The sequence below is a fragment of the Erythranthe guttata genome, chromosome 12 (genome assembly GCF_056151865.1).
Source record: "Erythranthe guttata isolate IM_541 chromosome 12, IM_541, whole genome shotgun sequence".
NCBI classification, from domain to species: domain Eukaryota; kingdom Viridiplantae; phylum Streptophyta; class Magnoliopsida; order Lamiales; family Phrymaceae; genus Erythranthe; species Erythranthe guttata.
In genome coordinates, this window is record NC_142544.1 from 14,776,679 (window position 1) to 14,793,537 (window position 16,859).

General features: G+C 35.0%; 1 protein-coding gene across 1 annotated transcript; it reads left to right on the forward strand.

The window, feature by feature from the left end:
• The first annotated feature begins 815 nt into the window (after window positions 1-815).
• On the forward strand, window positions 816-13,837 carry LOC105954226 (DEA(D/H)-box RNA helicase family protein). Its single transcript, XM_012977900.2, has 19 exons — window positions 816-1,584; window positions 2,597-2,751; window positions 2,832-2,919; window positions 3,264-3,494; window positions 4,077-4,172; window positions 5,728-5,916; window positions 6,005-6,164; window positions 6,247-6,377; window positions 7,354-7,521; window positions 7,607-7,879; window positions 9,127-9,321; window positions 9,807-10,010; window positions 10,185-10,254; window positions 10,338-10,486; window positions 11,759-12,064; window positions 12,152-12,211; window positions 12,297-12,449; window positions 12,586-12,696; window positions 12,822-13,837. The coding sequence occupies exons 1-19, from the start codon at window positions 979-981 to the stop codon at window positions 13,296-13,298; spliced, it is 3,822 nt and encodes a 1,273-aa protein (XP_012833354.1). The 5' UTR covers window positions 816-978; the 3' UTR covers window positions 13,299-13,837.
• The last annotated feature ends 3,022 nt before the right edge of the window (window positions 13,838-16,859 follow it).

Genomic DNA, 16,859 nt, shown 5'->3' on the forward strand with positions numbered 1-16,859 from the left:
TTGTTTAGAAAAATATTTGGTTCTTATTTTATTAATAAAAGCAAGGTTGTTGCTCGTGATAAACTTTTGAGATTTAATGGCATCATTGATTTATAGTAAATTTGTTGAGGTTGTTATGGGTGATAGAGAAGAAGATTCGTCGAACTTCTACCTTATATAATATAAATATACAACCATATGACATCAAAAACATAAAGTTAAATTCATAAATATGGTTTATAGATGGGGGATTATCATCAATGCATGTAGCAAAAATCAGAATGAATTGAAACTTCAATTTATCGTTTAAATAGAACTTTACTTTTGTATCAATTTTACTTCATTCTCGTGCATCGCACGAGCCAAAAATCTAGTTACAATAACTTACAGATTACTAGTTTATTTAACTTTGGATTGCATGACGAGTCAATAATGCAAATGCTATTTGTGTATGAAAAATATTCATGTCGCAGGATTCTTTGTCAATCCATACAAATGAATCGTGTTGATAAAAGAAATATGCCCAACGACATACATTACGCGCCATCAATGAATCCCATATGTTATGAGAAAGTATATCTTCCAAATTTATATCCGTGCTCAAGTTCCACAACTTCTTTCCGAACAATTTCTTATAAAACAAAAGCCTACAAAAATCATAAATGTAAGTTTTTCAACAAAATTAGCGATATATAAAAGAATTTTGCAGTACGAAAAATAAGGAATTACAATGGTTTGAACAACTTCTATGTAAATAGCAAAATCGTTAAACATTATTATTTTATTATCTTGTTTAAAAATTTAATAAAATGGGTGGAAGACCAAATACACTATTCATTCACAAAATAGAGTAAAATTGTATAATAATTTAATTACAGATGAGAGATAAGTTAATTTTTTTCACCATAAAAAATATGATTTAGAGAAAAAATGGTAGTAACATTCGAAATATTAAAGTCAACTATGAAAATTCAATCCAAAGAAGAAATTAGCTAATGTATGACGTGGGCGTCGTGTCAGTATCCATTATCTGCACGTGCGCCTCACGAGACTTGGCTCCGATCATCTCTTTTGTGCCTCTGTTCCATAGATAAACCCAACAACCCCCGCCGCCGCCGCCGCCGTGAAACCCCCCCCCGCTCAGCAGCATCCGAATTGACCCGACCCGATCAACCAACACCGTGCGAGCGTATATTCACGCGTTGCATGAGCAACCTACATCTCCAATTCTCCCCATACATTATTTCTTTCTCCAAAACCCTAAAACCTCATCCCCCAACCCAACCGCCGCCGCCGCGCCGCCTGCTCTTCAGAATGAAAGACCGCCCCCGTACACCGTACGAAGGGGTCTACGTACCTCCCCACAACCGCCTCCGCTCTGTAATCACCACTGCCTCCGCCGCCATAGATTCCAAGCATACAAGTGTAACCACTCTCACTGAAGCTGAAAACCGGAGCTCGTTTACCACTCCAACCGTCAATAGCAACTGTAAGAGTAATTCAGTTAATTCGTATCCTTACTTGCCGCAGCAAAAGGAAATTTCGCGGCCTGAGGAGGTGGCCCAGCAAGGCTTCGACCCTGAATTCAAGTTTTCGGCGCAACATGTATGTTTGATATATAGATACGTATCATGTTTTCTTTTGTTAATTTTGGGTTTATGAATGCATTGCAGTTTTTAATTGATGATGAATCTTACTTGTGCATTGGAATTATCTTACTATTAGGATGAGATTGGGTTGGGGCAGCAAAAAATGATGATAACTGTAGTTGAATGTTCTTTTCATTGTTTATCATCTGCTTATGGTTGAAATTTGTAACCTGAAAACGGTCATGCATACAGTTTCTACCGATTAATTGCTGTCAAGTCCCATTGAGTCGATATTTTTCCTGATTCTCTCTTGTCATCTCTAACTTCTTCCTTTAGTCAAAGAAATAAATTCATCGTTCTTTTGATGCGAGTGAAAAACAAATGTTGTTGATAAGGACAATGATGTGCCGAGTTATGGGACAAGTTGTTGTCAGAACTAGTGACAAAGTGATTAGGATTTAAGAAAACAAGTTCGGAATAAATACCGATCCTTGTGCTTTGATGAGTAACCAAATAATCTTGTGACAAACTGCATATCTGGTTTAGCATATATGGCCACAAAATTACCCAGTTATAGATGAAGGGTAGAGTGGATTTATCTCGAAAAAGATGGGACACTTAATCCTCAACTGATATATTACTGGCAGAAACAATAGTCAGATGAATCTGATTGGGTTAATTTCTCATGTGTAATTCCGTCATGTTATCTTACAGTTTGGGTCATATATCGGAAATTCACAGCTCAACAATGTTAAAACTTGCAACATCACTTGTTTAGATTGTTATTTTTCCAATGGATGGGAATGCAATATGCTGATAAATGTCTATATGGTTTTTATCAGAACACGGCTTATTATGTTTTCGATTTATAGCTTCAGGTTTGACTAGGATGTTGTCTACTTGTTTTAGTGGGTGTTATTGTTGATATATTTCTTTTGATATACATGTTTGGGTCTGTAGCTATTGTTTTTGCGTAACATTCTAGTACAACCATTTTATATTTTCTTGAATTTCTGTCTGAATTTCAGGGTGAAGCTTCTTCAGATAATATTATTGAATGGAAATGGAAGTTAAATACACTTTTGCACAGTAGGGATAATCAAGAGATAGTATCAAGAGAGAAAAAGGATAGACGTGATTTTGCGCAAATAGCAGCTTTAGCAAGCAAAATGGGTTTATACAGGTATCTTTGGCATGAATTGTATTCAAGTCCTCTCCTCTTGTATACATTTGATGTTAACTTTAAGATACATTTATTTGCAGCCACCTATATGTGAAGGTAGTTGTTGTCAGTAAAGTTCCATTACCCAACTATCGTTTCGATCTTGATGACAAGCGTCCTCAGAGGGAGGTATATTTTCTTGTGATCCTTCACGCATTGTTCTATCATCAACATTAGCTGCTTTACTCTTTGAATTTTCTAGGTCATCTTAATGATCCGTTTCATTTTTCATATAATATTAGCACTGTGATTCAATCCCTAGGTCCTTGGGACTTTTTCATCAAATACTAGCTTTGCTCATCATTATTTTGAAGTTCCCTCAACTTCTTTATTGATTCAGTGACGCCCTTCAATCCACATCTCCCAAGTTGAAATTTTTTAAAACAAAAGCTAATGAAAGAAAATCCCGAGTAGTTCCCTGCTCCCTTAAAGTTCTTTGCTTATATGCTCCAATTATGTTGAGATATTTTTAGGTGATCTTGCCTCCCAGTTTGCAAAAGCGTGTGGATGCTTATCTTGTGGAATACATTTCTGGAAAGCATAAGAGCATGGATGTGTTTTCAAGAACAAGCAGTAATGCCAGTATTGCCACCGAAGAGAGCTTGTTTGAGCAACCGGAGACACTTCCACAAAATAATGCTGTCCTGGAGAAAATTTTGTGCACAAGAAGTTTGCAAATGCGTAATGAGAAACACACTTGGCAGGTGCAGTTATCTCTACAGATTGATTAAATGATTTGTATTCACAGTTCATATTTATGCACACTGTATTTTAGAGCTCCTGGAGTTGGATGGATCCCTTTAAATAACTTTTTGTTTCCGTATTTTTGTAATAACAGAAAATTGATTTTTTGAAATTCGGGTTTAGGATGTACATGACGTGGGACATTAGGATTTGAATCAACAATTGAAGTATTACGTTAAGAACCACCAAATCTTTGTGATGATTTCCATTAAGAAAAATGACTCAGTTTTTTTTCTGTTTCAAGTCATGAAAAAAATTCAAATAATACTGGATTTTGATTTAGTCCTCAGTACAGGATCTCTCAAGAAACTGGTTCTTGAATATGTAAAGAATAATTTCGTTCTCTTGGTGTTCTAATAGTGACTTAACTTTATGTTTTAATCACTTCGCATGGTTTCTGGTCTTATTAGTTGTCTATATGTAATCCAGTAATGTTGAATTTTCCCATTTAGTATCTTGTTACAGTAGTTTCCTGAGTTTGTCTTTGTTATAAAAAGTGGTACATACCATTTATCATCATAAAATTCGTCACATTCTTACAGGAATCCCCCGAAGGAAGAAAGATGATGGACTTCCGTAGTAGACTCCCCGCTTATAAGGAGAAAGATGCTATATTAAGTGCCATTTCACGGAACCAGGTATTTCAGAATTTGAGGCATTTTGCCTAGGTGATTATTGCTTCGATCTAGTATGCTCTTCATATCAGTTATTTTGTTTTTGTATGATGAACTGTCAGAATGATGTTCTCTTTGTGTTGTTTCATGTACGCTTATTTGGCTAATCAATTCAACTTACTCTGACTATTATAGCTGCAATCCTTGGTTTTGATTGTTGTCTTAGTTATTTTAAGATCATGCGCAAAAAGTAATTTTTAGAAGCCTATGTGGAAAACATTTCCATGACAAGATTATTAATGTTTCCCATTTTCATTCTCTGGTTCCTACAATATTCTGAACACTATCATTCTTCTAAGCTAATAAATAAAGTACTTCTCAATTTCTCTGAACTTTAAAGTTCGAGTCACAATATTTCCACATAAAAAAATCGCTCTTTACACCACCATACTAAGTACAGCACCATTTTTTATTTCAAATACTCAATTCACCATCCCATATCCCTATTTGACCTATTTCTCAAATTAATTTTATAGAAATGATCTTATGCCTCAAAAATCTCTTTACACCACCAAATCTTTCCATAATCATCTTGATTTCTCATCCTTTTATACAGTTTCTCATTTCTTCAGCAATTGGGAGGAGGATTTATGAGTCAGACTCCAACACTTTGTTATTTCGCCAGCAAAACACAATATTACCTAGGAAGGAGGATTTAAGACTCTAGGGCTTAGACTTCAACAATATATGTGGAGAAAACCAACAAAATAAGTTTTTGATTCCTCCATTGTAATTTGTGTGAAAATTTGGTGTTTTCGGTCCAAAGAATGAGTTTAAATATTGGTGGTTGTCCACCACTTTTATTTTAGGTAAATGTCCAAAAACAATATGTCCAAACTCGATGTATACCTTTGGAGAATATTTAACTTGTTTCGTTGATATCCTCCAAAAAGTTTTACAAACTTTGAATGCCCAGGCAGTGCTTACCGATCTAAAAGGTAGACAAGTTTCGGTTGTTGACTACTGAAATTTTGTCAAGAAATCAGATTGAACAGGCCGAGTTCGCCAGATTTTTTATTTATTAAGAAGAAATGACGAAGTAGGCAGAAATTCAGTAAAATGTACGTCATTATAATTATTTTTAGCATTTTCTTAACTAGTATTGCCAAAACAAAAATGGCCTTATTAAATGGTCATACAACACAGGCATCCAACCTCTGACCAGACCCTACTATGGGGATTGGGAGAGGCTCCAATATCCCTAAGGCTGCCTTAGTGATTCACAAGTATTCTCCTTTGTTTCCATACTCGGTAATATCTTTAAGTTTTTGGGAAGACTCGAGTTTTGGATTAATGGATTTTCTATGGAAAAAGCGATGAGTTCGTGTGGGAAATTAAAGTGTTTGAGAAATAGTTTTATTACAAATAACTATTGAAACTGAACAAGAATCCCTCCCTGTAAAATCTCAATTAACGTGATTGCTAATGACAGTTTTATAAACAATATGGAGGATTAAGTTTCTCCTCTCAGTATTAGTTTTAATGTCACTATTGCTGAACAGAATTGTGGCCTTTTTAGGTTGTCATCATCTCTGGTGAAACTGGTTGCGGGAAGACAACTCAGATTCCCCAATTTATTTTGGACTCTGAGATAGATTCTATGCATGGGGCGATGTGCAATATTATATGTACTCAGCCCAGAAGAATATCTGCCATATCTGTATCTGAGAGGATTGCCACAGAGAGGGGGGAGAAGCTGGGGGAAACAGTGAGTCTATGATAATTACATCTTTTAATGAATTTTATATTATAACAGACTAATAGTACCTCCCTTGCTATTGTAATCTTCTTTAAAGGTTGGATATAAAGTTCGGCTAGAAGGTATGAAAGGAAGGGATACCCACCTACTCTTTTGCACAACTGGCATCCTCTTACGCAGACTATTAGTTGATAGAAACTTAAAGGGTGTAACACATATTATCGTGGATGAAATTCACGAACGTGGGATAAATGAAGGTATTCTTTTTTGTATTAATTAACTGAAATCATTAGACATGGTAAAACCTCATCGTTAACTTCTTTGTATGGATGTTTGCAGACTTTCTGTTGATTGTGCTGAAAGATCTTCTTCCCCGTCGACCAGAATTAAGGCTTATTTTGATGAGTGCAACCTTAGATGCAGATCTCTTCTCATCATACTTTGGTGGGGTTCCAATGGTCCAAATTCCTGTGGGTATCTGATTTTATCGCTCTAGTCTATAAATTCTACACTCGCATCTCATTATTGCTCCAGATATTATTTGCTTCTTTCCTCCATTTAGTTAGTGAACATGGCCATTTTTCCTAAAATATTGGTTGGGCAGTATTATGCCCTTTCTAAGCTGTGAAGGTTCTGAAAGTTGGGAGGTCGTATATGTATATCATTTTGGTTTTGAGAAGAATTTGTCAGCTATCAAAGGTGCCTTGACCTAAATCTCTAAATAATAAAAAGCAATTGGCCCAATGTTACCAACTTTACGAGAAACTCTGTACTTATGGTGGATAGACTTGAGATTTGAGAAAAAAAGATAATAATAGAAGTTGATGCTTCAACTATTGAGGACAACTTGGGGAATGTGTTTGTGGATGTAAATTGTATCTATGATATCTCTAGATTATTTTGTTTTAATTCTTATGGAATTTTAAAGCAACAATTTGATTGCTCTTGGATGCCAGTAGAGCGAACTTCTCTTAAAAAATCACCAGTTGTCTGGTGTGCAAAATTTAGATTATGCAGCTGTAACTCCAGTTTATTGGGAGTTTCGAGTTGGTCATGTGCTGCTAATACTATTTTTGAGAAAGTCTGGGTTGCAATTTTCACTGTAAAATTCTTGTTGAAGTGTGATGTGATATAGGGGTGCGTACTACATACGTATGTTACAGTATCTTGTTGTTTAGTAATGACAATAAATCTTCTCTGAAGTCTATTAAGTAGTTTACATTTTATTTGCAGTCACTGCCAACAATTATATTCTTTTTGTCATTAGTTTTTTCTTGTGAGTTGTAGAATAGATTCTTTTCTGAGGAATTTGTACGACAACTTATATAGATATAGCTACAAAGGGAGCTCTTTGTGTTTTACTTATCTATTACAAACTCAGCTTTTAGGAAGAACTCCTATTTAATTAGTTCTGAAGTTAAATCCTTGTCCAATCTGTTGATTTAGGGTTTTACTTATCCGGTACGGACTCATTTCTTAGAAAGTATTTTGGAGGCAACAGGATACCAGTTGACCCCTTACAATCAAATAGATGATTACGGTGTGGAGAAGACGTGGAAGATGAGCAAACAAGGACCAAAAAAGAGAAAGAGTCAAATTGCTACTGCAGTAGAGGTAATCCATTCTATCTGTTACTTTGTCAATGTTCTAAGTTCATGTTGATACAATAATATATACATATTCCTTGAAAATGAATCAGGAGACACTTAATGCTGCTGACTTCAATGACTACTCTGTTCGGACAAGGGAGTCTTTGTCTTACTGGAATCCTGATTGTCTTGGTTTCAACCTCATAGAATATCTTCTATACAATATATGTGAAAATGAAAAGCCTGGTGCTGTTTTAGTTTTTATGACTGGGTGGGATGACATAACATCTCTGAAAGATAAGCTTCAAGCTCATCATGTACTAGGTGATGCAAATCGGGTTTTATTATTGGCATGCCATGGCTCAATGGGGAGTGCAGAACAGGTGATTGCGATGTTACGTTTTGATTGTCTCCGTTGTTGTTATGTTGGTATTACAGTCTGTCATTGTGAATGTTATCAATTGGTTTATTTGGTTCATTTATTTTCTGCCCATATAGAATTGCTTTATTTTCTAACATGAACTTGTGGTCTAGATTTCTGCCCTCTCAGCAATCCTTGTTTGTTGTGGTCCTTCAGATTTTTCCATTAACTCGTGTAATCACCTACACTGCTTAATCTGGCATGGTTCTCCCTTATTGACTTTGATCACGACTTAATCTTGTATTGTTAATTTATGGTTTTATTACTGGCATGCCATGGTTGATGGCTCTATAGGCAGTACAGAAGCCAGAGCGGGTGATTGGGATATCACTCGTCGGTTGTCTTTAGGTTTGGTACATTGGTATTACTGCCTGTCATTGTGAATGTTATCAATATGTTTATTGTGGTTCATGTAATATCTGCACATCTGGTATTGCTTTGTTTCTAAAATTGAACTTGTGGTCTCTATTTCTTCCCTCACCAACCCATGTTTGTCGCAGTCCTTCAATTTTTCTTATTAACTGGTGAAATCATTTCCACTGATTAATCTGGTATGGTCTCACAAATTTTCTTTCATCACTACAGCTTTAGATTTTCTTTTTCCTCCACCAGGAGCAGATTCCCAGAGGAAAACGGAATATTCAAATGATTTACAGTTACATTTTGTCGTTCAACGTTGTTTTTAATGATTGTTGTCATGACTGATGTGGCCTTTTAGTATCAAAGAACTTATTCCTCGTGGTATTCACTAACAGATATGAGATATGTGATTACCAAATTTGCTTGGCCAATTATGAGAAATATATATGTTTAGACTAAGCGACCTATTTAGATAAGTGTCGCCTGCTTGTTCCTTTTAAAGAAGCAAAAATTCCATCTAGTTTCTGAATCTAATATTTGAATGCATATTCACATTTACACCCTCCAACATGTGCTCTACTGGGCATTTAAATTTGCTATACACTTACTTAAAACAGTCTTTTAGATTACTCTTTTCTTGAAAATAGAAATCAGGACCTTTTGTTTGCTCTCTCTCTTTCTCTCTCTCTGTTTTTTCCTCGAGTAAGTATGGAAGACAAAGTATATCATTTCATTGCTTCATGATATGTCTTGTTTAACTGTTCTACTAATGATATGCATTTGCATGCAAATACATTTATTTCTCATGTGTTTTTTTGCTTACTTCATCTTTATCTTCTATTATTGCAGAAATTGATTTTTGACAATCCTGGATATGGGATAAGGAAGATTGTTCTAGCTACAAACATTGCTGAAACCAGCATCACTATTGACGACGTAGTTTTTGTTATTGACTGCGGGAAGGCAAAGGAGACATCATATGATGCGTTAAATAACACTCCTTGTTTGCTTCCGTCCTGGATCTCAAAGGTTTCAGCTAAGCAAGTACGTAACACTCAGCTTAAGTTCCTTGTTTAGTCACGGGACTTAGCAGCTTCTTGTTGTTTTTTCTAACATTTAAATTGTTTTTGACCTTATTCTTTAATTTCTATCTACTAATGCATTTTATTTTGTACAATGTGATCGAATAAAATATTATTCTAATAGCATATAGGGAGCACAGAAGATCTGAGTTTAATATTCTTTAGTTTTAGATGTTAGAAATTAACCAAAATGTGCTGATGGACAGTATCCGCACCATAATAAGTATATACGGACCTGTAATGAGATGTCTTATTCGTAATATTTTTTGGGTTGACCTACAAATATAGACGGACCAAAGTCTAACCTCGATGAGTTTTTTGCACTGTTATAACACAATCTCAAATGACCTTTAATAAGTGCATGATTTACCAGTATTTTAGTACCATTTGTGTTGGCATTTATCCTCTGTATTGATCTATCTCTCTCCGTTTGGTGTTTGTAAATAGAGAAGAGGAAGAGCTGGACGTGTTCAGCCAGGAGAATGCTACCATCTTTATCCAAGATGCGTATATGATGGTTTTGCAGATTATCAATTACCTGAAATTCTGAGAACTCCTCTACAGTCCCTCTGTTTGCAGATCAAGAGTTTAAACCTTGGGGGAATCTCTGAGTTCTTATCGAGGGCACTTCAATCACCAGAGTGTCTCGCGGTAATGCTCTCTCGGATATGCTGCGCTATTTTATCATCGATTTCATTTCACTGGGATGGATTTGATCTGCCCTGTGAAAACAGGACATTGTTTTTTTATAAAAGAATCTTGAAGGAAGCCGATTCACAAGTTCCATGTCAAATGAAGTCATAGCTTTACTTATTTCTATTGTAGGTTCAAAATGCTACCGAGTATCTAAAGATAATTGGGGCTTTAGATGAGAATGAGAACCTGACTGTTTTAGGCAAGTTAGAATGTTTTACTTTCTTATCCATTTTTTGGTTAATAAGGTTTATTCTCTCATATATTGCCTGATTTCATTTACAGGGCGCTACTTGACAATGCTGCCCATGGAGCCGAAACTTGGGAAAATGCTTTTACTTGGTGTCATATTTAATTGCTTGGACCCAATATTAAGTGTTGTTGCTGGTCTAAGTGTCCGTGATCCCTTTTTAGCTCCATATGACAAGAAGGACGTAAGAAACACTCTAGAATCAACTATTATTTTATGATTGCATATACATTAATTCTCCTAGGACATTCATCATCATGCATCAAGTTTTCCATCTAAATTTGCCAGCAATCATATTAATATTCACAGTTGTTCTCAAAATTCACATGCCTAATTCCAGGACTTGACTGATAATGCCTACCATGAATTCTTATTTTTCATACTCAAGGCTCTATTGGTCAGGTTCCCTTTTAGGCCTTTATGTACAGAAAAGAGCAAGGCACACATAGTGTGGCTTGCTAAGAATTTCCTTTTCAATTTGCTCTCTTTATACTATACATATTAATTTATATACGTTTCCGAAGTTTATTAGTCGTATTGTTGTGCCAATGCATCATTCTACAATGGACTTTACTGTATATCATGTATTATTTTTTTGCTGAAAAATGTCAAGGGCAGGTGGCTTTTGTGATAGTAAAGGAACATCTGTGTTCTACCGTCAGTAGCACTGCCTCTTTTGCCATTTTGTTTGGTCTTGTTTTATACTGTATTTGGATGTTTTATTTATTTCTTGGTGTATGTGCCTAGAAGTTATGAAACTAATTGATTTAGTTAATATTTATCTAAAAGATTGGAAAACTCACTTCATTCTCACGAGCCTCCTGTATTGCCTTGTGAACCTGTGGGAGCTTTTGGTCTCAGACTAACACTTTATTGCCTCCACACACACATACACACACTGGATGAAATATTTTGCATTCTTACTGACATTGCTTGCAGAAAGTGGCTTCTTTTGGTAATAATTTTCTTCTTTGACTCAATGCTTTGATGATGTTCAATTTTTTAAGAAATCTGAGCAACTGTTTTATATATTCTTGGTTTAGCACCAAAGGCCATCAAAACGAGTAGCTTGTCTATATATTCTGCCAAAACACCCTAAACTAAACCAAACCTACTCGGAGGTTTTGGAAATTTGATGCATGCTTTTCAGTAAGACACTACTTGAAAAGTGAAAATCGAACTGCATTTTCCTGTCTGAAAAGCACGAGGAAATTGTATTGCTAAGAGGCATTAGATGGTGACTTCAGAATGCTGCAAAATTTGTCTTGCATACATATTTATGATTGTTCTGCCTTTGGCATTCATGAACCAGAAACACATTTTCTTTATATGTTAGTTACTAATGAATATGGAAAAGTTCAATGGAGGTCTCAGGTCTAATGAGAGCTCCCTCTTATTGTGTATTGACGAAATTACATCTACAATTACAAGTAACGCATTAAATTTTCTGTTATAGCTAGCAGAAGCGGCAAAGGCACGGTTTTCACTAGATTGCAGTGACCATCTTGCTCTTGTTCGGGCTTATGAAGGCTGGAAAGTTGCTGATAGAGATCTATCCGCATATGAATATTGCTGGCAAAATTTCCTGTCTGTACAGTCTATGAAAGCTATTGATTCTCTTCGTAAGGAGTTCTACTCTTTGCTAAAAGATACAGGTCTAGTCGATATCAACCCAGCCACTTACAGTGTCTGGAGCTATGATGAGCATCTCGTGCGTTCAATTATTTGTTATGGCTTGTATCCTGGAATTTGTTCTGTTGTGGTAAGAATCATTAGATTATTAGCCGTACAAAGTTTATTAGTAGAATCAATAACATGGTATTGAACTTTGGTTTAAACTCTATGACAGCACAATGAAAAATCCTTTTCCCTGAAAACAATGGAAGATGGAATTGTGCTTCTATACTCTGTAAGTGTTCCAATAGCTTAATGTCTTTCAAGTGCCTTTTGAGATTGAAGATTTATATATTTATGGTTTCTTTTATATCACTTAGAACTCAGTGAACGCACGCCACCCAAGAATACCATATCCATGGCTCGCTTTTAACGAAAAAATCAAAGTAAACTCTGTCTTTTTGCGGGATTCAACCGCTGTGTCTGATTCAATGCTGCTCCTATTTGGTGGAAGCATCACGAAAGGGGAGATGGTATACTTCTCAATCTGCGTACTTTATTTTCTTGCTTTAAGTTCAGTTTCAAAAATATGTCCTTATCGAGATTACGATGGTGGGACGTGGCTTATGAATATCATATGCTGATGTGACTTGTTCTATAATTTCACAGGATGGACACCTAAAAATGTTGGGTGGATACTTGGAGTTTTATATGGATCCGACAACAGCTGAATTGTACCAGAGTTTGAGGAGAGAGCTTGATGAATTAATTCAAGTCAAAGTGAGTGAAATGAATTGAAACCATCTACCAGGCCTAGCTGTTCGTTTATTTTCTAGGTTATAATTGAAATCTGGTATTTGTTTTTTCATTTTCTTTATAATTTTGTTGGGTTTTACTATGGGCAGCTCCTAAATCCCACGATGGGCATACACTCTTACCACGCGCTTATGTCAGCAATACGTCTGCTAATCTCAGAAGATCGGTCTGCTGGCAAATTTGTGTTCAACCGTCAGTTACTAGACCCTTCCAAACAACCAATCATTGCACAAGAATCAACCCTGATACAGAACCGGGAAAGTGGGCCAGGAGGTGATAACGCCAAGGGCCAGCTACAGACATTACTAACTCGAGCAGGCTATGCTCTACCCAGCTACAAGACCAAGCAGCTTACAAACAAACAGTTCCAAACAAGTCTGGAATTAAACGGCATGCTGATAACGGGGCAGCCATGCAGCAACAAGAAGCAAGCAGAAAAAGAAGCAGCAGCTGCCGCTCTGCAGTGGCTGCTCGGTGCACACGGAGCTGGAGCTGCTGTAGCTGGTCCTGATTATATTGACCAAATGTCCTTATTGCTCAAGAAAAGCAAGAAAGATCACACATGAACTTGGAAGTAGTATTATCTCGATATACGGCTTAAATAGCCGTATATTCCCTCACAATGGTTACGAAGCATATTTTACTATTTTCTCATTATTTGCGTGCTTCTGAGCTGAACGTAATTTTTGACCCAGAGGAATCGGGCCCTAGATCCGGGTTAGGCTTTGGTCGGACTATGAATATGATGGCCTCGTGTTGGCTTAGGTTTATCGAGTCCTTACTTAACCTGGGAAGAGTAGAACCTCTCCGGAAATATCGACAAACTGGTGTAAGAAAGGAAGATTGCTCTCTACCCTACTAATCCAATTCATCCTCCCCTATTTTCTGTATATAGTAAATTATTTTAGCTTGAAGATGATCGTAAACGCTTATACGCGTGCAAAACGCTTACGAATGGTGGTATTGTTGTATTTTACTTATTATTATTTGGGCATGTATTGGATTCTGGCAAAGTGAAGGAACACTGAATATTAGTCAGTTACTGACATCTGAGTTACCATTTGAAATTTGAAATGTTGTTGTAATATATCATTTTTACGTGTGATATCTAGATAATGATATGTCAGAAGATTTGATATTTTTCCAAAATCATTGGGGGGGTACGTAGTACGTACCTACGTACTGAGATAGAGAGAGAAGCCCATGTACGTACGGTGGCCCATTCATTAAACCTCTGTCTTGATGGGCCGTTGCAAAAGGTCAACCTTAAATTTTTGGGGGCATTGACGTTAATTTATTTATTTATTTGTTTATGGAGTAGTAATTAATTTGATTGCGCTGTATTATTTATTTATAATTGTTTCTTAGAAAAGAAGTATTTGTTGTGTGACAGGTGAGTCAGAGTTGGGAACATTTGAGGGGTTTTTCTATTCAAAGTATATTACTAGTGGGAAGAAATTTGGGAATAAAATAAAAAATAAAAGTATTAAAGAAATGGAGTGGGAGTGAGTAATTAATAAATTGATTGTCCTCGAAAAGCGACATTGATCTATCTGGCTGTCGGGACCATGCAAATTGATTAGGTAAATAATGTTGAGAGGAATCGAATCTCACTCTCTATATGAATTCGAGACACCTTCGCAATTTATATGCTTCTCCTTCCTCTCCTCAAATCCCACTACAAAAAATATTCCCCCCCCCCCCCCCCCCCCCCCCTTTTTTTAATTATTATTATTATTATTATTATTATTATTATTATTATTATTATTATTATTATTATTATTTTTAATATTTATTATATTCATTTTTTGAGCTTGATTTAAATGAAAAGGGAGATTGAACCATTACATGAAATGTATAATAGGTAAATATCCTACCATTTAAATATCGGACTTGCTATTCGCAGCGGATATAGTACTAGGTCACAGCATGATTTTAGTCATTTTTTTCAAATCCTCTAAAAAAATTTATAATTCTCTCTACTTTAATTTTTCTTTAAATTTTGTAAAAAGTGAAACACATTATGATAATATTCAAAGAACAACAACAATTGTCTGAATGGCCGATTCAGATTTTGATTGTGAGAAAAAAAATCAGTTGTTCATGTTTTTTCAGCAAACTTGAGTTGTTTCGTGCTGTTGAACACAAAATTATAAAGTAAAAAGTAAAAAAAAATCGTGTTCTACGACACGAAAATATGTTTCATGATGTACAACACCAAACACAATCACAAACTTCATGCTCTAGAGCACTAAACTCACCCAACTTTTTTTTTGAACTCCAAATCCCTATAACCTAATCTTAAACAATGATTTGCTATTTAAATCGTAGATAAATGTATTCAAAGGTATCCATAAATCACTAGTCGTAAGTGCCGGATTGAATGCCAGAGTTTGAATTCATTATTTTGAATGTTTGAGAAAGTGTTAAGATTTTTAGAGAATTTTGAAGTTTAAAAGTTTAACATGATCGAAATCCCACTACAACTAGTAAAAACTCCACTGCAAAGGAATTAGCATTCAATGTACGTCTATCATGCCATAAACCTAAAATACTATTCATCGACCGAATTGATTGCGTAAAATCTTCTTGATTGATGTACAATTGCACACAAAACTTAACTTAAATTGAAAATTAATGGTAAAAGATGATGCAATTATGGAAAAAATGGGGTACTATATAGTAGGGCATAATTATGAAGAAAAAAGAAAAAAATTTGCAAGAATTATTATCACAACGTTATTGTCAGGATTATGTTTCATTAAGGTACACATGTCTTTTAACTATTACCATCATCAAAATTAAAATGGTGCAAAAAAAAAATAAATAAGGAAGAAACACACATTGACCTAAATCCAACAAGGAGGTGACACAATATTTTGTCAAGACGCCGTGTGTTTGCTGTGATGTTTGCTTAAAGTTAGTGTCACGCATTTAATTTTCTTTCTTTTCTTTTTTCAATTGAAATGACACTAAAGTTTTTTAGGGGACCCTTTTTTTATTTTGGCGTTTATATTTTATTTTTAATTGAATAGATGAAATAAATGGATCTTTGGCTAGGGTACAAGAAACCCTACCCTTAAAATAATAATAATTTTATAATTTTTAATTATTTCAAGTTGATGTTGGATCTTAGATTTGTGATTTCAATGAAATACACTAAAATTAAGTATGGTCGAATCCCAAGAACCATAATGAGGTTTGGAGATCTTGTCATGTGGCAACTATATAGTATATATGATAAATTACGGTCAACTCTTGTGGTAATGTCGAATTACGAAAATCTCCTCTTGGTTGGGTAATTACAATCACCCTTGTACTATATATTATCTTATACTTCTACCTTCATAATGTCAAATTTAGCTACTGAATAATGGTTTTTTTCGTAAGACAGTAAATAGTTGAGCGATAGTTATAATTAACCAAACATAAGTTAATTTTTTTTTTTAATTTGACATTACTTCAGAAAGTGGCCGTAATTTACCCTAGGCTATATACTAGATGGGCTTTTTGGTCATTTTCATTTAATTTTAAATACAATTCAGTCCTCATTTTCTTCTCCTTATTTTATTTGGCGGAAACAATTTTTGGAGCTATAAGATTCAGTCCCCATAGATTCACTTTGTTCGACGGAAAGTGAATTATTTGTTACCTTATGCTGGCTCTCCCACTGTTTTTTCTTTACCGTTTCCTATTGTAATTCAAATTTGTTACATTTTGGAAACCGGTGAAAATATCAGATTAATTTTTTTTAATTGATTTCTCATGGTATGAAAAAAATATATACATGTTTTTTTTTCAATTTCGTTTTCGTTTTCCTTCTATTCCTTTGCCAAATTATAGGTAGACAAGTACTTTCAGGTTGAGATATGATTAGCTACATGTTAACCTCAATCTCTTCTGCCATTAATTGTCATTTGAAGACAATTATTTCATGTACTTATTCAGTCAACCATATCCATGTTTAAGATATAACCACAAAAAAAAAAAAAAAAAAAAAGAAAAAGACACACATATCTGTTTAACATCACATGTGAATATTAATTTTTTGCCCTAGAAGAAGTTGTAATAATAGTGATATCCCTGTGTTTATCATTAACTTGTTCCCTTTTTATTAAGTTGCAATA

Bases quoted from the DNA above. Each gene is read 5' to 3' on its own strand.
- LOC105954226 (XM_012977900.2), top strand. From the start codon at position 979: ATGACGTGGGCGTCGTGTCAGTATCCATTATCTGCACGTGCGCCTCAC. The intron at 2,920-3,263 runs GTATATTTTCTT...AGATATTTTTAG, and splicing joins ACAAGCGTCCTCAGAGGGAG to GTGATCTTGCCTCCCAGTTT. The intron at 12,450-12,585 runs GTATACTTCTCA...ATAATTTCACAG, and splicing joins GCATCACGAAAGGGGAGATG to GATGGACACCTAAAAATGTT.